Source organism: Rhineura floridana, chromosome 2, assembly GCF_030035675.1.
Source record: "Rhineura floridana isolate rRhiFlo1 chromosome 2, rRhiFlo1.hap2, whole genome shotgun sequence".
Classification (NCBI taxonomy): domain Eukaryota; kingdom Metazoa; phylum Chordata; class Lepidosauria; order Squamata; family Rhineuridae; genus Rhineura; species Rhineura floridana.
The window spans coordinates 190,510,986-190,526,914 of record NC_084481.1 but is presented as its reverse complement, the minus strand read 5'-3'; the positions used below and the strand labels follow the sequence as shown (position 1 = coordinate 190,526,914).

General features: G+C 42.3%; 1 protein-coding gene across 2 annotated transcripts; it reads right to left on the bottom strand.

Annotated features, from left to right (window-relative positions):
• Positions 1-226: 226 nt before the first annotated feature.
• VRTN (vertebrae development associated) lies at positions 227-10,352 on the bottom strand. Of its 2 annotated transcripts, none has more exons than XM_061611730.1 (2): positions 10,127-10,352; positions 227-2,804 (listed from the first exon to the last, which is right to left on the bottom strand). In XM_061611730.1, the coding sequence occupies exon 2, from the start codon at positions 2,801-2,803 to the stop codon at positions 776-778; it is 2,028 nt and encodes a 675-aa protein (XP_061467714.1). In that variant the 5' UTR covers position 2,804; positions 10,127-10,352; the 3' UTR covers positions 227-775. The 2 variants fall into 2 exon arrangements, with proteins under 2 accessions (XP_061467714.1, XP_061467715.1); XM_061611731.1 differs by lacking the exon at positions 10,127-10,352 and adding an exon at positions 9,979-10,089.
• Positions 10,353-15,929: the final 5,577 nt, after the last annotated feature.

Genomic DNA, 15,929 nt, shown 5'->3' with positions numbered 1-15,929 from the left:
GGCTGCCCACTGGACTGCCATGGCCTGCATCATGTCAGCACAGCCCCTCAAGATATGTTCTCAGAAGGGAAATAGTAAAGAAGCTCTCTCTCCCCCATACACCTATTCCCACCCAACCCTCAAAAAAGAAAAGAAAAAGAGAGTCATAATCTCCAAACTGGGCCCTGCTCCCCAAAACTAAGGCTTTGGGAATTGACAATCTTCCTTTCATAATACACTGGAACAGTTTTGATTTCCATTCTGAGGTTTTAATGAGCCTCTCCTGTTTGTATCACACATTCACAGGGAGGAGATTTTGCAGTTTTACACTGGGAGAAGTAGAACATGAATTATGTCTAGGAGTTAAGTTGCTGAAGCCAACAATCTACATAAGTAACAAGGTACACACCCAGACCTATAACCACTTCACAGCCCTAAAGATTGTGGCCACAGTTACATTTAAAGATACAAGACAACTTGCACAGTCAGTAAAACGTACAGCAACACTAGAGACCCTACCACCACCAATAGTTTTCTGGCCTATTGCTCAGAAAAATAAGAACGTTTATATGGGCACCTCAGTGGCCCAGCAGAAAAGCAATACATCATCCCCAGTATCTCTCCAACTTTCTCCACACCTCCAGGGACCAAAGCTTTGCAAAATTAGTCTCCAACTCTGGAAACCTAGAAAATGATAATAAAAAAAGACAAAAGTAACTACTTATAGAGGTTGCATGACCCATTGATAAGATGACAGCCACTTCCAAAAGTAAACTGGCTAGAGCCTTGATAAACCTCAGGCATCTACCAGGGTCAGTCCATCATGAAGGGCACGTTTCCACATGTAGTAAGTGGAACGTGCCGTTAGGGGAAAATGGGCTCTGAACTCTTTGTACGTTGGGAAGGTTTTTGACTCAAAGCGTTTCTGGAGAAACAGTTTGGCCTGGGCTTTGAATTGAGCTGTAGCAATCACATCCATCACAAACATGTTGTTGTCTGCCATTTGGTAGCCTGGTACCATGGTGTTGAAAGGTTTAGGCGGTTGCTTGTCTACAAGAACTGGAGCAGTCTCCTTTTGCTGTGGTGGATGGAATTGAAGCTCTGCCTTCCCACTAGTCTCTGCCGTAGTCTGTTGCAAGTTTTTGGAAATCCTGTTTGAGAAAAGGTTACGCTTTTTGGTCTGGCTGCTGCTGTTTTTCCTCCAGAACCAATAGGTTGTGGAAGAAACGCCTGGATAGCGCAGGCGGAACTTGCAGAAGGGCATTTTCCACTGGTGGACATGTTTCTTGGCCAAGTCACGAAGTTGCTTTTGCCAGTTGTATAGAGATGGCTTGATACGCATGAGAATACGAGGCCCCAGATGGTGCCCATTGAGCATCTTCCCACTAGGCAGGCTTCCTGGCTTGAATGGCAGATATGGCTTCCTGTTCATAAGGGGGTTCTGGCTGACAGAAAGTGGGGGGGAAAGCATGAAGCTGGGGTTTCCCTTGATGGCCTTTCTCCTCCAGTTGTAGTAGGTGGACCTAGAGATGCCAGGAAAGCTACGCTTGAAGCTCCTGTAGGGCACAAGTGTATTCATGGAAATGCACTTCTCCAGGTAAGACTTGGCTCCTTGCATGGACGTCCCATTTTGGTTGGAATTCAGGAGAAGGCTTGTGGAAGCCAGGCCTCCCTCAGACTTCGTTATACCATCTGTGTTTGCATGAAGATTCTCTGGTTTGCATGCCTGAGGATCCTTGGGCAGTACAGCTTCAGCAGGGGAAGAGGCCCCACCATTAATCATATTCTGCATCTCGTGCTTCCAGGCATAGTAAGTGGAGCGAGAGATTTCAGGGAACATTTGTCGGAAGTGCTGAAGAGGGACAACCTTGCCCTCTTGGAAGCAGGACTGCAGGAAGTGTTTGGCCGCAAACCTGGCGGCCGCTTTCTGCCTGTGCTCTTGAGACTGGCGCTTCCATCGATAAAAAGTACTTTTGGTAATGCTGTACCTTTCACGTAGGTTAGAGTAAGTCACCTGGGGATCCTTATTCAACAGCTCCAAGGTCTTCACTGGCTGCACTTGAGGCTCTGGAGGTGGGTTTGTGGGTTCCAGCTCTTCCAGGCCGACAACAGGCACAAAATACTGAGCTTTGAATACCTGGGAGGAGAGCTGCTGCCCTGACCACATGATGTGGAGCGTGGAAACTTGCAAGCTACACTTCCTGGGTCGGATCAACCGGTTGAAGTATGGCCGGATTTTCAAGTTGCTCATTGGGTAGATGGAATAGATGTTACATTGCAACACTGATGCCAGGGCATACACGTGCCACATGTTGGCATAGGTGCCAGGGAAGCAGGTTGCTTTGATGTCAGCATCAAAAATGGCCTCTAGGATGGCCAAGGGTAAGCTAGTCATCTCAGGAGATTCCTCTGTGCACAGCGAATAGCGAGCAGCCTGCAGCATCACTTTGGAGTCAATCATGCCATGCAGATAATATTGCTTGTGAAGCAACATCTCCACTGCTGTGCGCACCTGCAACTCCAGACTTAGGCTTGTGGTCCCCCACAACAGCACACTGGCAGCCTCAAACAGGTGGTTCCCTTCACCTTTGCAGATCAAAGGCAACATATTGCTGGGAGCATCTTCTGGGTAAAGACTTTTTGCTACCCGGTCAACTTCTAGCTCTTCCTGGAACTGCCTCCCATGGTAGCTAGGTAAGGAGAATGAGGACAAAGTCCTGTCAGCTTCCAAGGCTGTGCTGACTAGTCCCTCTAGCCCAAAGCATTCCGTAGCCTCTTGCAGCTCCTGAAGCACAGATTGAACCAGCTGGTGTCGCTGGATCATCCTGAAAAACACAGAAGAGTTCAAACAATGAAAATGTCACACATTCAGCACAGACCTTACCTTCACAGCCCAGTCTGCTAATCAGAGCAATGCAGTTAGGCTGCTTTCTCTAAGTGCACATCTGCATTTATAAAACAAAAATCTGTCAACAAACACGGAAAAGGAAAAGAAATGGCCCACAGACTAGAAGCGTTCAATATATATCGCAATTTCAAAGAAAGGGGATCCCAGGGAATGCAGTAATTTATTTATTTATTGCATTTATATGCCACCTCATAGCCGAAGCTCTCTGGGTGGTTTACACAACTAAAAACATTAAAAAACAAGTATGCAAATTTAAAACCATACCAAATTAAAACCCATAAAAACCGATATGCAAGTTAAAATGTGCTATTCAAATGCTGTTAAAAAATGCCTGGGAGAAGAGGAAAGTCTTGACCAGGTGCCAAAAAGATAACAGTGTTGGCACCAGGTGCGCCTTGTCAAAGAGATCATTCCATAATTTGGGGGCCACCACTGAGAAGGCCTTCTCCCTTATTGCCACCCTCCAAGCTTCCCTCAGAGTAGGCACCCGGAGAAGGACCTTTGATGTTGAGCGTAGTGTATGGGTGGGTTTATGTCAAGAGAGGTTTTCCAGCAGGTATTGTGGTCCCAAGGCGTGTAAGGCTTTACAGGTTAAAACCAGCACCTTGAATTGGGCTGGGAAACATACAGGCAGCCAATGCAAGCAGGCCAGAATTTTATAAGTTCGAACCGTCTGGTCCCTGTTACCAATCTGGCCACTGCATTTTGCACAAGCTGCAGTTTCTGAACCATCTTCAAAGGCAGCCCCATGTAGAGTGCATTGCAGTAATCTAACTTGGAGGTTACCAGAGCATGGACAACTGAAGCCAAGTTATCCCTGTCCAGATAGGGGCGTAGCTGGGCCACCAACCGAAGTTGATAAAAGGCACAACATGCCACCGAGGCTACCTGAGCCTCAAGTGACAGAGACGGTTCTAGGAGAACCCCCAACTATGAACCTGCTCTTTCAGGGGGAGTGCAACCCCATCCAGGACAGGTTGGACATCCACCATCTGGTCAGATGAACCACCCACTAACAGCATCTCAGTCTTGTCTGGATTGAGCCTCAGTTTATTAGCCCTCATCCAGTCCATTGTTGTAGCCACGCACCGGTTCAGCGCATTGACAGCCTCACCTGCATACTGATGGCAATGCACTCCAAACCTCCGGATGACCACACCGAACAGTTTCATGTAGTAAACAGCATGGGGGACAAAACTGATCCCTGTGGAACCCCATACTGGAGAATCCACGGGGCTGAGCAATGTTCCCCAAGCACCACCTTCTGGAGCTAACCCGCCAAGTAGGACCAGAACCACCGCCATGCAGTCCCTCTCACTCCCAACTCAGCCAGTCGTTCCAGAAGGATACCATGGTCAATGGTGGCGAAAGCCACTGAGAGATCAAGGAGAATCAACAGAGTCACACTCCCCCGTCTCTCTCCCAAAAGAGGTCATCATACAGGATTATGCCTTATGCATTAGACTCATGCCTTAGAACCCAATCCTGAGCAGTTTTATTTAAAATTACATTCTACTGAAATCAATGCAGCTTACTCCCAAATAAGCATGTCTGGGATTGCAGCCTTAGTCTCATTCAAAAAGAATGGGATTTAAGAATTTTTAGTTGGCGACAGGATTACCGTCTCAGACTACTTCACATCATAAAGTGTAAAATCTAACTAATTATTTAATGGATACATTTCCCCACTCCTTATTACACATATCACTTGCCAATGCATACTTGGTTTGCAACTAAATCCTTCTATGAAATGCTTGCAGATTGTTTTTAATGACACCCATAAAACTTGTTTTTTAGGGGAAGGTATTAAGATGCATAGACAGTTTTTTTCACACTACCCTACTCTATCCATTAGGTCCACAGCCTTTCCCAACCTTTGGATCCCCAAATGTTGCTGGTCCATAGGTCCCATAATTTCTCACCTTTGGCCATGCTGTCTGGGGCTGATGGGAGTTGTAGTCCGGCAACATCTGGGGATCCAAAGGTTGGAAAAGGAAATGCTATGTCATACATATGCTGCAGATTAAATTTACTCTTTGCCCTTCAAGTATTTGGGTATATATTTTAAAGGAGATATCCTCTCCATTTCTTTTTCTCCTAAAAGGTTTTATGGGCTTTCCAAAACACTCAGGAACATGGTATACCTTTGTTTTCATCCTTCCCCCCTGCCCTTTACATAAAAAGCACCCTACAAATGCTCTTCCAATTTCCTGTTCATCTTTTAAAACTTAAAAGTGCTTTATAACACTATGCCCAGTACACTAGCTTCAACTTAGTCAATGCCATACAAGATTCTTAAGGGACCTCTTCTGGTCAATGGGTAGAATTGCATTTGAGTTTAGGCAACCCACAATGAAGCATAAAATAGTTTAAAGCAGGGATAAGAAACGTATGGCTTTCCAGATGTTGTTGGACTACAACTCCCATCCTCCCCAACCACTGGCTATGCTATTGGAGCTGATGGGAGTTGGAGTCCAACAACTTCTGGAGGGTCACAGATACTTTGTCCCTGGTTCAAAGCAAGGGTGGGCAGAAAATAGATTATGATCTGCTGGCAGGTATCTGGGCAATTTATTCTAGATCACCACAGAGATCACATTAGGAGAAACCTAACAGAATGAGCTGCTAGACTAGACAGCAGAAGGCAGCAGGCTCTCTTTGCTGGAAGTATTTAAGCACAGGCTGGACAGACATTTGTCAAGGACGCACAGTTGCATTCTGCATTGCAGATCCAGCAAAGGGGGGATTGGATTAGATGACCTCCAAGGTCCCTTCCAACTCTTTCAATTTTACAAATGAGGGAAAACAGGTATAGCCCTCTTTGGGGATGGAACAAGCCACTGTGGCGGTAAGAAAGTACAAGGCTTCAACCATCACCAAGAAGGGTACAAATGGCTGCAGATTTAGCTTTTGTTGAAGGTCTTGTATGCACAAGACACAGGAATAAAACGCATTCTACAGCCTACATGTCCTGTGTAGTATTCAGTTTCTACCTCCTTTCTTCACATTATTTGTGAGATCTGGCCTCATTTGTCATTCTGTTCTGTTTATTCAAAATCCTTTTCTCCTAGTTGCTTCCCTTAAAACTGATCATCTTGCTATTTCATCATCTTTGAAATTCTTTCATTGGCTTTTTCTCACACATTTATCAACTCATATGCAGACTTTATTTCTATGCCTTGCGCTGTGTACAGTTCTTTTGTGAAGCTGTATTTAGCTGGCCCTCATATCTCAGTTCATTTTTTAGTTACTTAATTTCCCACTGTACCTTAAAATTGCTGATCCACTTAGAAAAGAAAGTCTTCTTTCAGAAGACAGCCTCAGTATGTACTGATAAATATTTTCCTGACTTTTTTTACAAACCGTGAAAGCCTGTTTTCATGTGTTGTTATATTTCACCCTCCCAGTCTCAAGATATTCTTAGACTCTGGCATCCAGCACAGAAAATCAAGAAATTTCCTTAACACCTCCTGTCTTCTGCCAAAAATAATTAATAGGGCCTAGTGGAAGGCATGAAATCCTTCTTTTTATTTAGCTGGAGAACGACTAAGATCTGCATTCAGATAGCAACAGAATAGATTTCCAGATGTGCCCTGCAGAATGCATATTAACAGAGGTTGGTTCTGGGACAGAAGTCTTGTAACATGCAGACAGGCTGTAGGACAGGAACGGGAAACCTGTGGCCTTCCAGACATTATTGGACTCCAACTCCCATCAGTCCCAGCCAGCATGGTCAATGGTCATGGATGACAGATGGAGTCTAGAATCATGTGGAGGACATAGGTTTCCCATCCCTGCTCCAGGACAAAAGGCACAGGGAAGCCTAGAACCCATTCACAGCTTTAAGCCACAATAATGTATACCATGTTTTTAGGGTCACATCAAGACCATCACTTCCTACATTACCCAGCATAATCCTAGGTATCTGCAAATCTTAGCCACTTCTTCCTAGTACAGATGCAAGCTACTTGGCTTCCATGCAAGCACACTTCTGGGGCAGTTTACAACTTCTCTGTCCTTTCTGAAATCACTTGGGTATTGGTTAAAACAACAGAAGTGTATATGAATCCAAATATTCATTTAAAAGTTCATTATGCTTTTCATTATTAGAGAAGTTCGGTCATGGCCCAACAATACCTGAGTGCCCCATTAAGCTTCCAAGCTTATACAGTTTACCCTTCAGGCATTAAACAGCAGGATAACAACTGGAACCACAAGGCACTCACTCTTCTATAGGTGGTTGTGCATACTGCAAGTTCCAGTTCTGTTCTCAGTGGATGACTTAAATATAGTACTTCATTTATCAGACCTCCTCCTCTATGAATGGCACTTCAAGTGCCAATAGCAATGAACCAAACATCCATCTCTCTCAGAAAAAGGTGGGATTCAAATATTGTGGATGATTTAGCTATAGGGATTCAGCCAGGAATGCCATTTAGGAAGGCAGTATCTCCTTCCTTACCCCTTTGCATTTCACACTACCCATCATTATTCCTTAAAAAAATGCATGTCTCTGGTAAACGTACTAGTTCTTCTACACATTGAACAATATAAACAATTAAAATAACCTCTGCAGTAAATATACACACTAAAAGCCAAAAGTCCCTTTCCCTAATAAAAATAACACATTACTGTTTGACTGGCATATCAGCCCTACACTGCTGTAGTTATCAACACAGGTCAAAATGGCCAATCAAACATCAGCTGAACACCATTATCTGACTGCAGCTCATGATGCTTGAAGAATTGGCCTGCCACTTACATTGTGCAAACACCATTTAAAACATTTGTTTTTTAAAAGGTGCTGTTACTTGACCTTTAAAAAATAATTTTGTAACTGAAGACTGACACTGACATTTCAGGATAAAAGCTGAAGAGAACTGTTTTGTCAGTCACCTCACATTTATAGATAGCTTACCTAGTGTTAAAATTATAATTTATTTGTTTTTTAAGATCACTATTTAACAGTCAAGAGGCTAAAATAAGTATCAAACATGTTGATGATTACAGTATTTCATGTTTTCATATAAGCACTGGTTAATGCTAATATTTGACCAGTCAACTGACCAAATCTTTTGTTGAGTAATCAAATACTCAACACCTTCTTAAAAGATATAGAAGAAAAACTCAATAATGCACTTAAACTGCTTTTTGCATTTTAACCTTGAATATTTCCTGGAGTGGCCCTTTAAACTTCTATGGTATCAGTCTGGTTTCACCCTGCCACTGAAATCTTTCCTTCCTCCCTTCTGTTGAAATAGTACCATTTCCAGCCAAAATAGGGCAGTCACCTAGGTACTTTTCCACTTATATTCTATGATCTTGCAGGCCTTTTAAATAGTTTACACAATCCGGGCCTTTCCGTTTTTAAACTCATGTTTTAATTTGGGGGAGGAGTGCCATGATTTTGAGATTTTTGTAGGAGTCATGTGGTTTGGGGTTTTATATTTCATTTTGTTTAAATTGTTTTTTTACTTACTTATTGTATGTTGTCCAGAGAACTTGGGTGGCATATGACTGCTAAAAATGAATAAATATATCTTTAAACAGCTGAGCGCTATTGCTGACATTACCTGTTAATCTGGTCATAGTATACTGCAGAATAGCCATGTTAAATCTTGTACAGCAAAAAAGATGATACCTGTGGCATCTTTGAAGACTATGTTTATTCATCAAAAGTGTGAAGTGGACTGAGAAAGTGTTACATTAATAAATTGTTCCCTTACTTTTTTCAACTTACATAAATGATAAAATAGGCTTGTGCCAATGGAACTTAACACCACAACAACCAGTTACTATTAAAATGCCTCTTTGTATTTCCCAAAAGCAAATTAATTCACTTTATCACATACAGCCAAATTAGGATATGCTTGCCCAGAAGTCCCATTTCGATCATTTACCTGGGAGTAAGTCCCACTGAATTCAATAGGCTTTAGTTCTGAGGAGACGTGGTTAGGACTTGCAGTAATAATTTTGAAACATTTGGTATGGTAGCTCAGTTTCCCTAAGCTTCTAAACAATTGTACTGAACAATGCTGCAGATTTGCAGGGGGTGGGAGAGAGAGAGAATACAAAATGTTATCAAGCATTAAATTAAATGCATGAATAAAGCATTAGAGCCAAGCGATTTCCCACGTCAAAGAAGTGTGAAGATTTCCTAAAGTCTCCCAGAGTCCACGCAGGTATTATGGGTTGGAACCTCAAGAATGGTATAAACCCCTGGTGTCAATACCAGAGTTCTTCTAATAGGGCCTTATCTTGGCCTTGATTCGCCATTGAACACCAGCAGAAGCAGAAGAGTTCTTCTGCCTGGATTCAGCCAGATCTTCGCCAACAGAGCACAAATCCGACAGCAGGTAGGCAGCCAGGCAGCAGGGGCCTTGGAAGATTCCATGACACCTTCCAGTCCAAGGACAGTCTAAAGTGAGGTCATGAGCGACGGCCCAACCAAAGCACTCAAGCTGTGCCCCCTCTACTGGCAACTCTCCCTCGTCCTAAACTAGCGCGGAGAAGCCAAAAGAGGGTATTTTAAAAGATGGTGAAGGCGCAGAAATAAACTTGGGAATGAGCTTGATGAGCGTTTGTTACCTAGTTCAAAACACACAACTGGCTGAATTTTTGGGGAAAGAGGCGTATAAAAAAAGCGGAAAGAAAACAGATCCATTATCCTTTGAATAAGAACAGCGCTTTCTTCAACTTCATTTTTTTTAAGAACCTCCTATGAGAAATTGCCCAGGGTTAACACCAAGACAGACTGGGCTCTACTCAAGAGATAGTGAAGAGACTGGTAGGCTCCACCCCCACAAGAGGGCAGCCAAAAGTATCATGAAATTGCTTCAGGGGATGTTCTTGAAACAAAAGACTCCACATGGAGGGAGAAGTTCAAAATAAAAAAATACTTGGACTAGAGAACCAATACTTGGAGCAAAAGGAGGCGACTTTGAGCTAAGAACCTCTCCAGCCATTACTTGTCCAGCGATAAAAATGTTCACCACAACCCTGCGCATATTTACTCAAAACTAAGCCCTGCCGCGTTCAATGGGACCTGCTCCCGAGTAAGTGTGCGTAGGACTGCAACCTTCATTCTATACCTGCTCCTACTCAAGCCTTCCTTGGGTTTGAATTTGCATTGGATGCATCTCTGGGATTCAACGCAGTCTTCTGGAGGGGTTAAAACTTGGCAATCAGCATTCTCTCCAGAAACCGGCTTGTAGACTTCGGACGTTTCCTCAAACTCACCTTTATTTGTTGGGCAGAGCCCTGGTGCTCACCCCAGTCCCTTCCAAGCGGCTCCTTCCTCCTCTCTCTGCGAGGCTGTTTCCTGGACATTTAAATCCTGAAGCAGGAAGCGTAGGGAGCTCCCCTTTCTCGGCTGTGTCCCACATTCAGACTGGAACTGGTTTCAAATCTGGAGTGAACCAATTGGAGTGATTGACTCTTGTGTAAAAGGATCTCGGCTCCACCCATCCCCCCTACCAGGAAATAGTCCATCCCCAAGTGTTCTTGTATCCAAGATGAAAGGAGTGCAGATGCAGGGGTCACTTCCAAAGTTAAAGTGATCATTGCTATTGTTTAAGACAGTCTATACTGTAGGAATTTTTAAAGAGACAAACACCTTCACTGTTAAATAGCATCACACTTTTCAGAACCTGAGCAAAGGCGGGGAGGAAATAAGTGAGAGTTGGCGAAGAAAGCGAAACTAGAAAAGCCCTTTTGGTAGAAAGAAGTTAATGCCTATAGGTGGAAATCACATAAAGGGAAATTGGTTTGGACGCTATATTAGTGCCCGTCTGCTTGCTTCATCTGCTCCTGTTCTTTCTACAAATATACGGAAAAGGGAGAAGCAAATGACCAGAATCTTCTTGTGAGTCTGACTCAAAACACATATACACAGGGTAACAAATTGTTTTTTAAAATAGGGGAGAAAGTGGAATGTTTAAACTTTCCGTATGGAATACATTGGGATTGGGAACTTAATCTAGGGTGCATTCCAATTTAAGAGTGGAGCATGAAGTGAAAAAAAATTTGCACCAAAACAATTTTGGTAAAAGCCCTGAATTTGGGGAAATTGTGTAAGATTCCACCTAAAGTGTCTTTTTGCCCTGATCCACACATTTCTTTGTAAAATACAAACATAGAAAAAATTCAAAATAGCCACAGTTCCTGTAACTAGAACCCCAGCAATGCAACAGAACAGATATGGCCTCTTGTCTATCCTAATGCTAATTGTGGTTTTTCTTTTCTTTTGCTAAGTCTGTTTGGAAAAGGTCTGACCCAGTTTAAGACTTCCCTGCACATTTTATCAAGCAGCTTAAATCCATTTAATGAGTTTACAGCTATGGAGGCCTTCTGTTTCAAGTTGTGAAAGTAATCATATATGCCCCCTCACTAAGCTCCTGGCTCTGCACATTATATTCTAGGTTATTTTTTCTTGGGAGTAACTGGAGATTTGGATGGTAAGACATGGGAATTAGACTGCCACAGAGCTGCCTATAACATTTTGAGGCCTAGGACACCTACTAAAATTGGGCTCCTGTCCTTGCAACTTTGTGTGTATGTAGGGAGGAATGCCTCCTTTTAATCACAGCATATAATCTCCTTTATGAAAATGGTAATGATATGTAAAGGTATAAGACTGCTGAAAAATGCTGTAAGAAATCTATGAGAAATCTATGAGGGAGCACATAGATGGCTTGATTACCACATAATAGAGTGAATGAGTATCATACTATCACAGGCTAAAGGAGGGTGTTACCTAAATTATTACTGAGATCCAATGTCATATAAAAAACAAAAGTTGGTTTTGAACCTGTGTTCACTTACTTACACAGCCTTGGTCTTACAAGGCCACTTTGAACAAGATCTAGATATGTAAAATATTAATGCCCAACTTTGTTGTGCAGGTGGACAATATAAGAATTGTAAAGTACTTAGAAACAGAAAATAAAATTCCTTTGAAATCAGTCATCCAATACTTTAAAACCAGTAGAGACAGAACCTTGTAGGTAAAGACCCAAAGCGTTTGAACAGTTTAGTAATGAAATATATTAATAAATAACACTTGCCTGTGAGTTATTATCATTATCATTAATAATGACAATGTTTATTGCAGCGGTGCCTATATAGGGCCTCAGTGCAGGGCTTCAGTGTGCAATGCAGCTCATTGTCAGAGACTACTATGCTGTGTTCAGAGGCAAGGACACTGCTGAGTCAGCTAGGTCAGTAATTAACATTTTTGTTGTTCTATACACAAAAGAGACAGTCTTGAGTCATTCTGTTATGCGGATGACTAGATACATAAGGGTTTTCATTGCATATGAGATAAGTGTGATCTGTTCTCACTTGATTTTGAGATTGTTGGAAGTTCTGATAAAGAAACATAGTTTATCAACCATATCAATGTTTTATATGTATTTGTGGTATGTTTGTCCTGGGAAAGCCCGTCACTCTTCAACAAATTTTGGGGCACAGTCCTGCAGCTGGGCTTGATTTCCTGTGCTGGATGTAGCCCAAGTCCTCTGTTAAGAATAGAATATTAGTACATACTACTTACATGTAATGAGTACACACTTATATATGACAAAAATTGCTTGCATATTTTGTCTAATTTGTTCTGGTTTAGGGAGGGCAAAGAGCTTAAGCAGGGCACTGAAGCCTCAAACCTCACAATGGGAAATTCCCTTGAGGCCTGATACAGCATCAACATCTTGCCAAGTGCTTGCAAACCTCCAAGCTTTGCAGTTTTAAGAGCTTAGAACTTTGCTTTAAAAGGGGGGGAGCTGAAATTTTCAAATTTTCTGTTGCAATAATAAATTTCCTGCTTTGTCTGCACTTGTGCAGAATCCTGCTAGGAGCTATATGCAATTAATGACATGGATGAGAACAGATCAGACCAATGCAGAGCATCAACACTGCTGTTCCAATTTTGACACTGAAAACCCTACTTAGATCTCTGGTAGGGACTTGGAAATATCAAACCACTTTCCAGTTACTAATTTAGAGGTGGGAGAATTAGGTGAGAAAGAATCAGGAAAATGAGAAAATTTTCCCTTCATCTTCTCTCACCTTCCTTCTGCATTGTTCCGGTTCCCCTCCCTACTGTGGAACATTGGAGTTGGGGAAATATATCTCTCAGCCTTAGTTCCCCATCTGTAAATAGTGACCTGCCTACAGGAAGAAGAAACGTATCTGTGGCACCTTGAAACTACAAATTAAGCAAGACTGGAAATCAATTTATTTATAAACTAGAAATGCAATGTAAATCTCACAAACACAAATATACAGATATATATCTGCCAGCCACAGCCCTGGAGAGCAACTGCAAGTCACAGACTAGAGCCAAGTTCAGTGTTCATGTCAGTCATTCTTCCTCCTGCTGGGTACTTTTGTTCCACAGATTATTAAGAGGCACATAAAATATATTAGAGGAAATATAAGGAATCAATCTCAATTTAAGTCATTTTATATTTTCAGCAGGTTGGGGATAGTGCAGGAAATATGGACAAAGGGTGAAGGAGACTGGCTGGTCAGCAGAATCAACTTTCCATTGCAAACCCTTTGAGATTACCTCACAAATACAGCAGCCAGTTTGTAAGCTGTCAGTCAGTGGGATGTGATATCTGACATGCCAAAAATAGGAAAGTGGACTTATTTTAAAACATGCAGTCATTAATTCTTCCCAGCTGAGCCCATCAACTCTGTACCACAGCATCAAATAAGTGTATATAAAGGGCTCTCCAAAACCAATTACACTGATTGCATCTGCGTTATGTGAAAGCTGTATTTTTTATAAAGACATAGCTTGAAGTCCTTTAATATAAACTTCAGAGAAAGATTTCACAGAGTTAATCTAGGACTTTGAAGCATACCCCAATAAAGTATAATAATGTGCTTACCTCAGTACAGAGGATAGTAAAAACTCCCACTGTTGTGAATTTGATACTGATAAGTAAAAATGCACATATGTCTACTCAGAAGTAAGTCCCATTGAGTTCAATGGCACTTACTCCTAGGTAAGTGGGTAATAGCATTGTGGCAAAAGGCCACAATCTACATATGGTCACATGGGAGTATAGCTGATAGTGCTATTCTAAACACAGTTTGAGGGACTTCTGAGATAGCATGCATAAGATGAGGTTGTACATCGAATTAATGCTTTCAGTTCAAACAGCATACCTTTCCTATGACTGGATAATCAAAACGTTAATTTGTTTACTTCAGCATGATTGTTTAGTGCAGCACAGAGATCAAAAGCCTATTTAGAGAGTATCAGGTTGCATGTTGAAAAATTGCCCTGTCTATAGATTATTAATTTATTTATTTATATACCGCCCCATAGCCGAAGCTCTCTGGGCAGTTTACAGTACCTAAAAACACATATACAAATTTAAAACACATCTTTTAAAAACAATTTAAAACACCATTTAAACATTTAAAACAATTTAAAAACAACATGCTAAAATGCCTGGGAGAAAAGGATCGACCTGGCGCCGAAAACATAACAGTGATGGCACCAGGTGCACCTCGTCAGAGAGATAATTCCATAATTTGGGGGCCACCACTGAGAAGGCCCTCTCCTTTGTTGCCACCCTCCGAGCTTCCCTCGGAGTAGGCATCCAGAGGAGGGCCTTAGATGTTGAGCATACTGTACAGGTTGGTTCCTATTGAGAGAGGCGTTCCATCAGGTATTGTGGTCCCAAGCCGTGTAAGGCTTTATAGGTTAAAACCAGCACCTTGAATCAAGCTCAGAAACATACAGGCAGCCAATGCAAGTGGGCCAGAATGGGTTTTATATGTTCGGACCGTCTGGTCCCTGTTACCAATCTGGCCGCTGCATTTTGCACAAGCTGCAGTTTCTGAACCGTCTTCAAAGATATACTATAGATAGTCAAACTGCTCATGGCAAATCACTGATCAATCAGTTGCTGAAGGCTGCTTCACATTACAAAACTTCAGGCACTTTCATGTAGGAAATAACATTCAACCTATGTGTAGATTGTCATTCCCACAACTCTGCACGAAAAGGTTTTCATAAGGCTTCAGACAAAACTCTATTCATAGGGTCGCCATAAGTCGGAATCGACTTGAAGGCAGTACATTTACATTTTCAGTTTGATCTCCCCTTTCTGCTTCTTGGCAAAACTATCCACAGAAAGCAAGCTGCTTAGTATGGTGAAGCTATGTTTTTCAAACTTTTTGACTCTGAAGCTACCTTCTGCTCCCTCCCATTTTGTACCATTTAGTCCTCAGCACAGTATGCAGAGATAATTGCACACAGTCATGTGCATGCAAGCTGCTGCACTAGTGAAGACTCAGGCAGAGCAGTCCAAACTATGGGAAGCTATGGTGTAATTACCCCTATTTCAGATTCCATTCAGGAGTGGGGCTACTGCCGGCTGAGCTGACCTGAGCCTGGCAGAGTGACAACAAATCTTTAAGATAAAGTTTGCCTTAGTTACATCACCCTTTTTGCAGTGCAACTTCCACTGGATTGCTAAATCACATAACTGAGCTAAATGGAGTTTGGAATAGGGGTAAGTTTCCCCCTGCCCTGTCCTGCCCCTGCCACTATCCTGGAACACCTCTTCATCAGCTGAACCAGGATGGAGGATTTACACTGGTGTATCTCCAGCTGAGCCAGTATGAGGGACTTCAGCTACTGTGGCCCTGGTTAAGCTCAAGCTCAGCCAGATATCCGCCTATTCCAGACTCAGCTCATCCTGGCAGAACTTGAATTTGGATTGCTCCCTCTTTCAGCAGAGGCATTAGAAAGACCAAGCAGATTCAGTGTTGTATAGTGTTTGTTTTTAGAGTGTTTGACTAGGATCAGTGAGACCCAAGTTCAAATCCCTATTCAGCCATGAAGCTCACTTGAGTCAGTCAGCTTAAATTACTGTACAAAATTGTTATGAAAGGATGAGCAATCTTGAGGAAAGGCATAATAAATAAATATCCGACTTCTCTTTAAACTACACATTGGGGGTTATCTACACAGTGGTTTACTGTGGGTTTGCTGCTACTCACATCTCCTCTTAATTCAAAT

Bases quoted from the DNA above. Each gene is read 5' to 3' on its own strand.
- VRTN (XM_061611730.1), bottom strand. From the start codon at position 2,803: ATGATCCAGCGACACCAGCTGGTTCAATCTGTGCTTCAGGAGCTGCAA.